Source organism: Lethenteron reissneri, chromosome 62, assembly GCF_015708825.2.
Source record: "Lethenteron reissneri isolate LAM-NWPU_2019-01 chromosome 62, ASM1570882v1, whole genome shotgun sequence".
NCBI lineage: Eukaryota > Metazoa > Chordata > Hyperoartia > Petromyzontiformes > Petromyzontidae > Lethenteron > Lethenteron reissneri.
In genome coordinates this window covers 1,757,645-1,771,270 of record NC_083840.1, presented here as the reverse complement: position 1 = coordinate 1,771,270, position 13,626 = coordinate 1,757,645, and the positions used below count along the sequence as shown (strand labels likewise).

General features: G+C 47.5%; 1 protein-coding gene across 2 annotated transcripts; it reads left to right on the top strand.

The window, feature by feature from the left end:
* Window positions 1-4,112: 4,112 nt before the first annotated feature.
* On the top strand, window positions 4,113-13,280 carry LOC133358546 (cornifelin homolog). 2 transcript variants are annotated; one of them, XM_061576910.1, is made up of 4 exons: window positions 4,113-4,170; window positions 6,837-6,954; window positions 10,461-10,597; window positions 11,933-13,280. In XM_061576910.1, the coding sequence occupies exons 2-4, from the start codon at window positions 6,837-6,839 to the stop codon at window positions 12,077-12,079; spliced, it is 402 nt and encodes a 133-aa protein (XP_061432894.1). In that variant the 5' UTR covers window positions 4,113-4,170; the 3' UTR covers window positions 12,080-13,280. The 2 variants fall into 2 exon arrangements, with proteins under 2 accessions (XP_061432894.1, XP_061432895.1); XM_061576911.1 differs by lacking the exon at window positions 4,113-4,170 and adding an exon at window positions 6,553-6,620.
* Window positions 13,281-13,626: the final 346 nt, after the last annotated feature.

The window sequence follows — 13,626 nt, the reverse complement described above, 5'->3', positions numbered from 1 at the left end:
GGCTACAAGACCATCGCCAAGCAGCTTGGTGAGAAGGTGACAATAGTTGGTGCGATTATTCGCAAATGGAAGAAACACAAAAGAACTGTCAACCTCCCGCGGCCTGGGGCTCCATGCAATATCTCACCTCGTGGAGTTGCAATGATCATGAGAATGGTGAGGAATCAGCCCAGAACTACGCGGGAGGATCTTGTCAATGATCTCAAGGCAGCTGGGACCATAGTCACCAAGAAAACAGTTGGTAACACACTACGCAGTGAAGGACTGAAATTCTGCAGTGCCCGCAAGGTCCCCCTGCTCAAGAAAGCACATATACATGCCCGTCTGAAGTTTGGCAATGAACATCTGAATAATTCAGAGGACAACTGGGTGAAAGTGTTGTGGTCAGATGAGACCAAAATGGAGCTCTTTGGCATCAACTCAACTCGCCGTGTTTGGAGGTAGAGGAATGCTGCCTTTGACCCCAAGAACACCATCCCCACCGTCAAACATGGAGGTGGAAACATTATGCTTTGGGGGTGTTTTTCTGCTACGGGGACAGGACAACTTCACCGCATCAAAGTGACGATGGACGGGGCCATGTACCGTCAAATCTTGGGCGAGAACCTCCTTCCCTCAGCCAGGGCATTGAAAATGGGTCGTGGATGGGTATTCCAGCATGACAATGGCACAAAACACACGGCCAAGGCAACAAAGGAGTGGCTCAAGAAGAAGCACATTATGGTCCTGGAGTGGCCTAGCCAGTCTCCAGACCTTAATCCCATAGAAAATCTGTGGAGGGAGCTAAAGGTTCGAGTTGCCAAACGTCAGCCTCGAAACCTTAATGACTTGGAGAAGATCTGCAAAGAGGAGTGGGACAAAATCCCTCCTGAGATGTGTGCAAACCTGGTGGCCAACTACAAGAAACGTCTGACCTCTGTGATTGCAAACAAGGGTTTTTCCACCAAGTACTAAGTCATGTTTTGCAGAGGGGTCAAATACTTATTTCCTTCGTTAAAATGCAAATCAATTTATAACATTTTTGACATGCGTTTTTCTGGATTTTTGTTGTTGTTATTCTGTCTCTCACTGTTCAAATAAACCTACCATTAAAATTATAGACTGCTCATTTCTTTGTCAGTGGGCAAACGTACAAATTCAGCAGGGGATGAAATACTTTTTTCCCTCACTGTATAGGCTCACATATAAACCCATAGACTGACATAGAGAGCCATAGCCTCGCATAGAGACACAACGGCTCGCATAGAGACCCATAGGCTTACATTGAGATCCATAGGCTCGCATAGAGAACCATGGACTCACATAGAGACCTATAGGCTCACATAGAGACCCATAGACTGACATAGAGAGCCATAAGCTCGTATAGAGACCCATAGGCTCACATAGAGACCCATAGACTGACATATAGATGTATAGATTCGTTTAGAAACCCATTGATTCACAAAGAAACCCATAGACTCATATAGCGATTCATGGACTCACGAAGAGATCTAACGACTCACTTAGGGACCCAGAGACTCACATAGAGACCCATAGACTCCCATAGAGACCCACAGGCTCACGAAGAGATCTAAAGACTCACTTAGGGACCCATAGACTCACATAGAGATCTAAAGACTCACTTAGGGACCCATAGACTACACTATACACTACATGACACCACAATGGACGGTGTGCTGTCGTCAGGAGATGATAGAAGCACCGTCCGGTCAAGAGCTCTCTGTCGACAGGGATGCCCGATGGGGACACGTTACTGTGTTCCATTCAACACTGGGGGGATGGTCACAGCCGTTCGGGTGGACTGGGCCTATACAGGTCTGATCCTCGCCTGTTGATCGCGTGCCCAAGAGTGGTGATAGAATTCAGCCTGAGGCTCGCATCGACATTCTTCGACTCGGTTTAGAGAAGCATGGGTGGATTCACGTGGAGATCCACGTGATCCGAGAGGGTTTGGCCTAGTAGGGCTGGGGGGCTAGTGGGGGCAGGGATGGCAGAGGGTGTGGGCTCGTGGGGGGGAGGGGGGTGTGGGCTAGTTGGGGGGGGGGGGGGGAGAAGTGATGGGCTCATATTTAGACAGAGGCGCAGCTTGAAACGAGACCACCACGACCACCACCACAACAGCATCAGCGAGATCAGCAGAGCGCAACCCCAGGCACAGGTTCGTGATCCCGCATCTCACTCTCGCCATCAGCCTCAATGGCGCCGTACTCGAATTGTAAATGTTACAGTGGGTTTACTCTCCAACACACAACTGGTGAGTGCTGGACTAGTAACGATTGGACACGTTTTGTTTACGTAAAAAAACCTTACTAGTTGGCTGTGTCGGGTGGTGGTGGCGGATTTAAACGACGCATTTATAATTTTACGCGATCTAACCCAAAAAAACCCTCTCTTGTAGATAATATTCGTCACGAAAGCCTGCCACTACTAAGTATTAAACAAACAATACATTCGCAGACAATGTCTCCTCCATAAATCGGTCTCTCCATGTAAAAAAACCCCAGTACTTTTTATGTAAAATACGTGCTTTCTTCCCCACGCAAACCATCCCCTTATTTAAGATCATGTCTGTAATGGCATTCAAAAAGAGGATCCTAGCCCATGACTCGCTCGGTATGTCGCACAGCAGCAACATCGCCCCTGCTCTGTGAAACCACCGCAGACTGGTGTCAGTCAAACAACACCAGCAGTGCCTTCCTTCGCGCTGATCGCCTTGTGTCACAGAGGGGCAGCTACCACTGGGGGTGCTCCTAGGCTCGACCACACAGTGGCAATCATCGCCACCCTCCCTCACCCTACTGTGAATCCACGCGACGATGGGAGAGAGAGACACGCAAACTCCAAATATACAGCTGGTCAGGGTCGGGATTGAACCCACGACCTCCTGTATACCAGGCGAGGTAGTTAACATCTCCTAGCCACCGCGGCGTCCACGTTGTTAGGAAGCCAATGGGAGCCATGCACTTTTAAATCTAGATAGAACAACCACTTCTTCAGAACTGCTTGTTGTGTGTTAAGATTCTTGTACGTCCGCCGCATCTCCGATTAGCACGGTTGGCTACGTACGGTGCGAACAAAGTCCAACTGGGTAACGCGCACGGCCGTACCTTTCTGCACTCTACCAAGCGAGAGGACGACTCAGAGGTGCGAGGAACCACGCACGAGCTAGAGAGCCGGTGAGCTGGACCCGGAGCACACGGATAAATCCCACGCACGCGAGGGGGAAACGCTCTATCCCGCACAAATGGAACAGATGTAGTCCACGTGTGTGTCGTACCGCCTTCTCCTGGCGAGGCAGGGTACGGCTCCTCCTCGACGCCCTTGGGATAGACGGTCACTACATCGCGCGGTTTTCAGATACGCTCTGCAGCCGTCTGGGACACTCTTTCTTATCGATATTATGAAGCCACTGGAGCTGTGCACTTTTAAATAATCTAGATTAACAAACTAATCTAGATTAACAAACTAATCTAGATTAACAAACTAATTTCTTTAGAACTGCTTTTTGCGCTTCGTTTGTTGTCCCCCCCCCCAATACCTCCGGTTAGCATGGTTGTCTATGTACGGCGCGAAATAAGTTCCATATATACTACACTATACACTATTATACACCACTATACACTACACTATCCACTACATTACTATACACTACATTATACACTATTAAACACTACTATACGCTACACTATCCACTACATTACTATACACTGCACTATACACTACACTATACCACTATACACTACACAACCCCACTATACTAATTTAAAAACTAATTTTCTTTAGAACTGCTTTTTGTGTGTCAGTTTGTTGTCCTTCCCCCGCACCTCCGATTAGCACGGCTGGCTACGTACGGCGCGAAAGAAGTGCATCACACACACACACACGTGCATACAGAGCCACACCCGGCCCTCGCCTTAGCAATGGCCCTGAGTGGACACGCCCTGCTGCCGTGTATCCCGTTCGTGTGCCCGAGAACACGCGATTCTGTTTGACGAGCAAAATTGCGCGTGGCTATTGTTCCGTGCGTGTTTAATCTGAGCTCTCTCTCTCGCTCTCTCGTGTTGTGGTCCGTGGGTTTATAACGTGTAACGTTGTTCCTCTGCCCGCCTTGTCAGCAGCGAGCGGGAGGGCGCGTGAAGGAGGCTCTGCACGCGAAACGCCGTCCCCAAGGTGAGGGCTCTGCGGCCACGCCGCTCGTCGCATCGACGCGCGTCGGCGTCGCTGGCAGTGGTAGTGGTCGCGTCTCTTTTTTTTTACGATCAGAGGAATCAAGAAGATGCTCGGTGTAGTCGGCACTTTTGCTTCGTTCATCATTTCGTTTTTTTTTCAATGCTTTGCTTTATGTGCCCCCCCCCCCTTTTTAAATGAAAGATTTCACGCTCTGCTCTCCTCCTTCTTACCTCTTCCCTCTCTTTGCTCCCCCTCTCTCTTTTTTTTTTGCGTCTCACGGCGAAGGAACTGAATCGGAATCGTAGATTGGTGCTGCGGGAGGAATCCGATGAGCTACGAAGCACTTTTTGCCCCACATATGCCCAATAGGGGCGGGTGAGAAGGTTACAACAACAAACACGACACACAAACACGATAGCAGTGCAAGGGTATAGGAAAGGTAAACAAATCACCTAACAAAATATACAAGTCAAACTAAACACCGAGGTTCGATTCCCGACCCGGGCGCATTTTTGTGTTCTCCTTCCTGCTCTGAAGAGTGAGTGGAGTTTGTATGATGTCTCCCTGTCTGTAGAGTGCGAGTGAGTGGAGTTTGTATGATGTCTCCCTGTCTGTAGAGTGAGAGTGAGTGGAGTTTGTATGATCTCCTCCTGTCTGTAGAGTGAGAGTGAGTGGAGTTTGTATGATCTCCTCCTGTCTGTAGAGTGAGAGTGAGTGGAGTTTGTATGATCTCCTCCTGTCTGTAGAGTGAGAGTGGTTGTCCTACCTGATGACGGTCGCTTGTGTTGCGCCCGAAACGTCATGATTTAATTTATTTTATTTTATACCTACGTGACTTTACCGAAAGAACCAAAGAGTATGGATCCCTGCAGTCACGAAAACTTCAAATCTATATTAAACATGTTTTTTTATTTTTCCAGCTTAAGGCACCACTGAGCGATACTATAGCTCTTTTTCAGAAGCGACCACAAATGATAGCTCGACGAAGTGGAAATGTATAGCATCCAAATACTCTAAACGTATGTTGATTAGCACAGATGCTTGCATACAGTGCGAAAAAAGTTCAACATACATATATTCTAAATGTGGAGGGAAATACCGGAGGACCCGGGGAAAAATCGACACGACCACGTGAAGAGAGGGGGAACACCGCAAACTCCCAAATAGACAGCAGGCATCAGGGTCGGGATCGAACCCACGACCTCCTGTATACTGAACGAGGTCCCCCAGAAACCAAGTGTAGCCGGACACATAAGGGGGGGGGGGGGGTACAACATCAGTCTCCAGGTGATTCGTGCTTACATTTGGTGGGTCTGGGAAGGAGGAAGAGGTTTAGTCCTCTTAGTCGCCATGGACCTAGCGGATCCCCTTCCCAGTTTTTTCGGGTATCTCGAGCTGCCGCATTCACCCAGTTGTTTGATTGAATTTGTATCCAATAGCTGGGTAATACTTATATAAGTCCGGGAGTGCAAGGTGTTCTTCTCATTCTTGCTGAGGATATTGGTCTACGTATATATAGTACATATGCTGAACTTCTTTCGCACCATACGTAGACAACCGTGCTAATCGAAGGGCAAAAACTAAACATAAAAAGCAGTTCGAAAAAAACGAGTTTTCAATTTAGTATAGTGGTGTTTGGTATAGTGTTGTGTATATATGTTTTGTATAGATATGCTGTGTATAGTAGTGTATAGTGTAGTGTACAATGTAGTGCCTAGTAGTGTATAATGTAGCGTATAGTAGTGTAGTGTATTGTAGTGTAGAGTGTAGTGTATGTATGTAAAAGTTTCGCACTGTACGTGCCCAACCGTGCTAACCGGAGTGTGCGGTCTAATAGAATAAGTATTATTATTTTAGTGACATCGCGGATGTCACTGTGTGGTGCCGGCCCTAGAGAGGCACGGCGTGCGATGTACTTACATTGCGGACATCACGTATATAGCGACATTATTAGCTGTCACTGGATAATGCCGGCTCTAGCGAGGCACGGCGTGCGATGTATTGACATCGCGGATACCCCGTACATGTGGGTGTTAGTACCAGCCTTAGAGGGGCTCGGTGAGCGCTGATAGAGAGCGCTGAGTGGCACCCCGCTCGGCGTGCAGTGCTGTCCCCTATAGGAGGGGGTGTGAGAGTGCCGGCCATGAGTGGGGTGAATAAAGTCCATGGCACTCTGGTTGACCCTGGAAGGCACGTGACGAGTAAGATCTAAACAGGGGCCCCAAGTGGGGGCTAGGGGTGGTCACGTGTCGGGGCGAGATCCTGCTAGAGGATTCGAGAAGGTGGTCGTGGCCAAGGGCGGGGCCAGCCACGACCAGTGAGAATATCAGCCGGGTCCCCAGAAGGACCGGAGTTCTTAGTTCCTATTGTTAATCCTGAACATCTACATTTTACCTTCTACATCCAAGAAGAGTCACCAACACGTGGACCTGGACCCAAGCCGGGCTCCGGTCCGTTGTAGCTACTCCCAGTGTAACTCGTGTAGTGAGCCTGGTGGTCCACCACCACAGGTTGTTATCTGGTAAAGGGGCAGTTACCCCTTTGTGTTTGTATCAATAAATGTGTTGCCTCCAAGGAGGACGTCTGAGAATTAGTTGAATCTACTACATTATGATTATTGTCATCATCGTTTGTAATGTTACGTCTGCTCCTTTGCTATGTTGCAGATGATCGTGACGCAGCACCCCGTGCTGGTGGCGCAGCCCGTGGTGCAAATGGCGAATGCACAGGGGCAGGCCCAGTGGTCATCCAACATGATGGATTGCTTCCAGGATACGGAGATCTGTGAGTTTGTATCTATGGCATCTTTTTTGGTGTTGTCCAGTATACAAAATGATGAAAAAAAATAATTGGTCTTCAGATTTTATTCCTTTCAAAAGGCATCTTCTTTCACACCGTACATAGCTAACCGTGGCAATTATATGTTTGTATAGGCCTGTTGTATCGCTCTGTGATCTTGTTTCATTCAGCTATTCTGTATGTGGTTGTATGGTTCCAAAGCCAGTTCATGGGGGGTGGGGGGGAGTGTTGAGTATCCAGTATTCGTTTCATGACTTGTTGATTCTCGCTCCTAAGTTGCAGGAACTATCTATAAAAAGCATCAATGCAGACTTGATGCCTTGCAAAAGGTATCTTATTTGGTGTTTGAACACCTTCATGACACCTCCTGTTTTGTTGCTAGAAAGGGTAAAACCTATTCTTAGTTTTTCCATTCGTGAGTTTCCCGGCCACCACAAGCCACCAGGACCATGGGTCACTGCCGTCAAAGCGACAAAAATCCCCCGTGTAGCCTTAACAGACCCTTGGGCAAGTGCTGTTAGCGAACAGCACCTATGAAGGCTGGCACGCCCGACCGCCTTTGTCTCCCTAGTGGCAATGTTTACACAACACACCAGGTACTCATTTGAGGCTGAGTCGACCTAAGGGAGGCCCAGGACTGGTTTAAATAATCGTCACTGGTGTTGGTGGCCGTGAGCGGGAATCGAACTCGGGTCGCCGGGATTGTAGCACAGTAGCACAGTGCACTAACCACTACACTACCGTTCCCCCAGACATACTTACACACAATGCACATGTGTATGTGTTTGTTGCATATACATGTGCAATCTGTTCTACATTAATGCCGCTTATTTCAGATCGCGAATTGGATATAACGCGATTGAGCGAACGGAACTACATCGTGCAAGTAGGAATAAGCGGTCATACGGCTGCCTCAGCGTAGCATCACACAATGCGGGATGTTGCTGGATGCTTCTAGACACGAACCACGACACCTCTGTCTTTGTTTGGCGTGCGTTACGCAACTCACACATTATCGCAGGCTGTGCTTTACCCCCTTTATTATTTGTTGCAACGCGATGTTTCCATAATGCGGTGTCCTTTGGGAACGCAACTTCTACCGCATTATAGAAGAACAGACTGTGTTGGCAATCACCGAGGTCTGCTGTGAGCAATGTCATTGGGGGGGGGAGGCCGATCCTAATGAGTTGTTGTTATGAATGAACAGCCATTGCTTTCATAGCGTGTTCGCAGCCACTGCCTCCAATTAGCTGCGTCCGGTGCGAAAGAAGTTCAACAACAACCGCCAATTCGACACTAAGTGGTGGTGACATCACCACGGCGCTTGTGCTAGGTTATGTGCACGTTAAGGCCACGTGAAGAGGTCACAGAACAGACCCAGGTGCCATGGATTGACTGACTGAAATGACTGGCCGATGCACCACATGAGCCCCACTAAAATACGACACTTGCCTGGGTATTTTATGTCATCAAATACTCCACCCCCCTCAACCTCTGCACGAGTGATGAGGCAGTTGTGGATAGAGTTGAGATGTTCCCATACTTCGAGCAGTGTGCTTATGACCAGCTCTAGTTTGGCAGTAGTTCCAGTCTAACTTCGAAGCAGTCGAGCGGCATTATATTTGCATCAGCTGCGTAACGCTGCGTGGAAGCTACCTGGCCTGTCGATTCACACAAAGCTCCGGGTCTTCTCGGCCACAGTTATCCCCTCCCCTCTCTGTGCCTGTGAAATGTGGAGCCCTTTAAAGCAACATCTGCACCGGTTTTAACCAATAAGGCTGGCCTGCCTACAATTCATTCTGGGTTTAACCAGATTGGATTGTGTGAGGAGCTCACAGATCCTTGAAAGATCTCGACATAGACCCATCACTGAGCTGCCCCTGACAGGCGAAGCCGCAATGGCTGGGTCATGCAGCCCACATGCCCAACCACCGCATACCCAAGCAGCTTCTGTTTGACCTCATATAGGGGGCTAAATGGGCACTGCATAGGCTCGAGAAACGATGGGCTGATGTCGTTCAGAAAGATGTGGAGCTGATTGGATTTTCAGATGAAGAATGGTCCCAGCGGTGTCAATATCAGCCTCTGTGGAGGAGGCTCGTGAAGGACGCTGCTATTGGGTAGTTGGAGGCAGTCACCCACCAGCAACAATGGAGGACAGAGTAGCAACGCTCATAACAACGGGCAGAGGGCCGGTGGAAAGTAGAGGTGATGCATCTGTCAGCCATCTCAGGCAATTAGCCCTCAACACCTGGGTCTGCCCCATGACCTTCTGTTAATGAGGCTTCAACACTTTACAAGGCCCCAACGTCAATTTGGCCTCGGTCGAGCGTGATAGTGATGTCACCTTCACGTCGTCGTGAATGATGGCTGCTGTTTTTGTTGTGTCGAGTTTGTACAATCTTCTCCTGTACTGGGTTCTCTGGTTTATTTCCATAGCTAAAGAAAAAAAGACACAAAATATAACTCGCATCCTCATGCTCAAACAATTACCAGGAAATCACGAAATTTGTATAACACATCGTACCATCGGCCCCTTCTGCAAAAATAAATAATAACAGGACCCTTCTGAAATGAGTTCTGACACTCTCAGTGATGCTTCTCTGGGTACACGACTCTAATGATAATGACAAATAACAATAACTTGACAACCTGGTATAATCACGGCAGACAAGTCCAAGACCTTAGTGGTGGAAAAATGTTAACTACCTCGCCTGGTATACAGGAGGTTGTGAGTTCGATCCCGACACCTGTATGTATTTGGAGTGTTGCACGTCTACATCATTAGATCTCTTTTGCCAGTATCAAAGGGTAATAATAGGGTTTTTCCTCTTTTTTCTGGCAAAAAAACTGAAACCTTTTTACAAGGAATCATGTGTGCATTAACCACAACACTTGTGGTCAAAATGCAAACAAAAAACACACTCTAATAATATATGCATTGTCCTTGAAACTGATTGGTCCACACCAGAGATGGCTTTCTTTTGAGCCTCGTCTCAATTGGTGCTAGACCAGAGGATCCTAAAAGGCGTACAGCTCAAAGACAATGCACTATAAAATTAATGAGGGCTTGGGGCAAGCATCTACATCATTAGACCTCCTTTGCCAGTATCAAAGAGTGTATTTTTTGTTTGCATTTTGACCACAAGTATTGTGGTTAATGCACACATGATTCCTTGTAAAAAGGTTTCATCTTCGTTGCCAGAAAAAAGGTAGAAACCCCCTATTGTTATATGTCGCACGTCTCTTTCTTTCTCCACATTGAGAATCAACATCACGCGTTCAGAGTATTTGACTGCTGCTGCTATAAATGTCCACGTGATGATGACAAGCCGCCACTTCGTTGCACGATCATTTGTGATAGCCAGGTCGTTTCTGATAAAAGAGCTACTACATAGCTCAGCCGCAGCCTTACCTGGTAAAATGAAAATAGTTTAATAGATTCGTTTTAGATTGATAATTTCTCCCACTGCTACTCCATGTTGCGACAGGCATCTGCGGGTTATTCTGCCTGCCACTGCTGCAGTGCAAGGTGGCGTCGGATTTCGGCGAGTGCTTCTGTGTCCCGATGCTGCCCGGAGCCTTAATGGCGTTGCGGACTGGCATTCGAGAGAGGCACCATATCGAGGTATTTATAACGACGATGATGTTGATGACGACGATGACGACGACAATGACGAAGATGATGATGACTATAACGACGATGACAACAACGATGATGATGATAATGTCAATGACGACGATGATGATGATGACAATGACGATGATAACGACAATTATCACGATGATGACAATAACAACGACGACGACGATGATGACGACGATAACGACAATGACGACGTCGACGATGACAACAATGACGACGACGATGGTGACATCGCCGAAGATGACGACGATGATTTTGCATTTGATATCGAGCCACCCTCCTTAATGCGGGCATGTCTTAGAGCGACTTGCACCTCATCATTAACACATTTTAAAGGGGGGCGTCCCCCCTCCCCACCCCCGGTGGCAGCTGTCCAAATTAAACGTCGGGCATAAATCGATGTTGCTATTAGGGTTATACCCGGTTGAAAATTGGTAAAATGGATAGAATAAAACTGAACTATTCAACTATTGTTGATAAGGTAAGGCCCACTGAAACGGCCTGGCCACCACGTATGATAGCTCAACGAAGTGGCTTGTCATTGCGTGGAAATTTATAGCAGTCAAATAATCTAAACGCGTGTTTCTAAATATGGAGGGGAAAACGGGAAAACCCAGATAAAAATCTACGTGACCATGGAGAGAGATACGCAAACTCCAAATATACAGCTGGCGTCAGGGTCGAACCCGAGACCTCCTGTGTACCAGGCGAGGTAGTTAACATCTCGCCATCGTGCTGCCACGTTTTCGTACACAAATAGACGGCCAAAGCGCAACCATGAGCTCACAGATTATACAAAATTTGGACACATTCTCATCAGTGATCTCCTTCGGCAGGCGAGGCGTCGATGACTGGGTCAGCCACGGCATGCCCAAGTAGCTTCCGTTTGGCCGGATATAGGAGGCTAACGGGTGTCGTATGGGCGAGGGAGGAGATGGGCTAATGTCGTACAGGGGGATGGGCACCTGATCAGACTTGGAGGAGGCTCGTGAAGGACGCTGCTACTGGGCAGTTGGAGGCAGTCGCTCTCCAGCAACAACTGAGGGCGGAGGAGCAATGTTCACAACAATGAGCGGAGCGCCGGGTGGCTAAAACGCACAGAGTTGTCACAGTGGCGATTGCAGGAGTTGCAACTATCAGCGATTTGAGGAAGTTAACCCACAGCACCTGGGTCTGTCCGTGTGACCTTCTGCCAGTGGGGCCTTCGACACGTGGCCTCAAAGTGTACCTAAGCATGGCACAAGCACCGTGGTGACATCACCCGTCACTCAGTGGTGAACGGCGGCAGTCATTGTTGTTGTTGTTGTTGCGATGCAGGGCACCGTGTGTGACGACTTCGTGAGCCTGTGGTGCTGCAATCACTGCACCACGTGTCAGATGGCGCGCGAACTGCGACACCAGAAGAACCGCGGGACTTCCGTCACGATGGTGACAACCACGCAGCCCGTGGCCGTGATACACTGAGATGCACACGCAAAAATATATACACATAAAGTCACGTAGAAGGGAAATAATAAAATAAAAAATAATAAAAAATAAAACATAATAAAATAATTCTGACGACGTTTCGGCCACAACGCAAGCAGCCGTTGTGGCCGAAACGTCGTGAGAATTCTTTTATTATGCTTTATTTTTATTATTTTATTATTTCCCTTCTACGTGACTTCACCGAAAGAACCAAGAAGATGAATCCCTGCAGTCACGAAAGCTTTAAATCGAAAAATATATACACATACATACACACATATACCCATATACATACACATACAAAAAATATCCCCCGTATAGCCTTAACAGACTGAAGGGGCAAGTGCTGTTAGCGAGCACCTATGAAGGCCGGAACATCACACGAGGGGGTGGGTGGCCAACACCACGCCCGGCCGCCTTTGTCTCCCTAGTGGCCATGTTTACACATTGCGCCAGCTACTAATTTGAGGCTGAGTCGACCTAGGGGAGGCCCAGGACCGGTTCAGATAATCGTCACTGGTGTTGGCCGTGCGCCGGATTTGAACCCGTGTCTCGGGGTTCGTAGCGCAGCGTACTAACGGCAACATCACCGCTCCCCACATATACATACACACATACACAAACATACATACACATACATACACACACATACACACATATACACAAAAATACACGTAAATAACAAGATAGATAAGCAGGCAATGCTTCTCCTTCATATATCACATAAAAAATACAAATATTTGTACACAACCCATGGAGCCTGATTTTTTGCTGATGGGACACTGAATGTTGAAACCAATGTAGATTTTTTTTTGCTTATATTTAAATCAACGTTGCAGAAATTATGCACTCATAAAAGGATATGGGCCGATGGTTTGAGTAAAAACAACTCTAATTTGTTTTTTTTATGTGAAGACACGGATACATGAAGGTTAGACTTATCGTTTGGTTGTCTACAGCAGTGGTTCTCAACTTTGTTGGCTACTCTATCCCCCTTGTTGAATTTAGTTTTAACCGAGTGTACCCCCCTTGCCTGACCCAACGTGGTTCTGAGAAATAAATGAAATGAATAATAAACATAAATATTTGAACCAATTGTCCATTCTTGTGAGGTATATCCTAACTAGCTAAGTAACTGCAAGCAAATGCAAAATAAAATTAACGGACGCTCTGCGTGCATGACGTAATTTGTTCGTGATCGCCGGTTACTCTTGGAAACCAACATTGTTTACGATCAATGAGTTTAGAAAGGTCTTTCACATCGTTCTAGGTTACCATATGGGTGAAAATGTTGTCGTATTTATTTTATTATTGGCAGATTCATATGTGATTATTCAACAATGACTCTCATGTATAACAATTTAACGCATTTATAGATCACACACCACGTGTCAGATCGCGCGTGATCTGCGACACCAGAAGAACCGCGGGACTTCCTTCACGGTGGTGACAACCACGCAGCCCGTGGCCGTGATACACTGAGATGCACACGCAAAAAAGCATTGCCACGCGTTACCTCCCGGGGGTCCGCCGCGTACCACACC

Excerpts from the sequence above, each read along its gene's own strand:
- LOC133358546 (XM_061576910.1), top strand. The coding sequence starts at position 6,837 with ATGATCGTGACGCAGCACCCCGTGCTGGTGGCGCAGCCCGTGGTGCAA. Across the intron at positions 6,955-10,460 it reads CTTCCAGGATACGGAGATCT|GCATCTGCGGGTTATTCTGC; the intron begins GTGAGTTTGTAT and ends ATGTTGCGACAG. Across the intron at positions 10,598-11,932 it reads GAGAGAGGCACCATATCGAG|GGCACCGTGTGTGACGACTT; the intron begins GTATTTATAACG and ends GTTGCGATGCAG.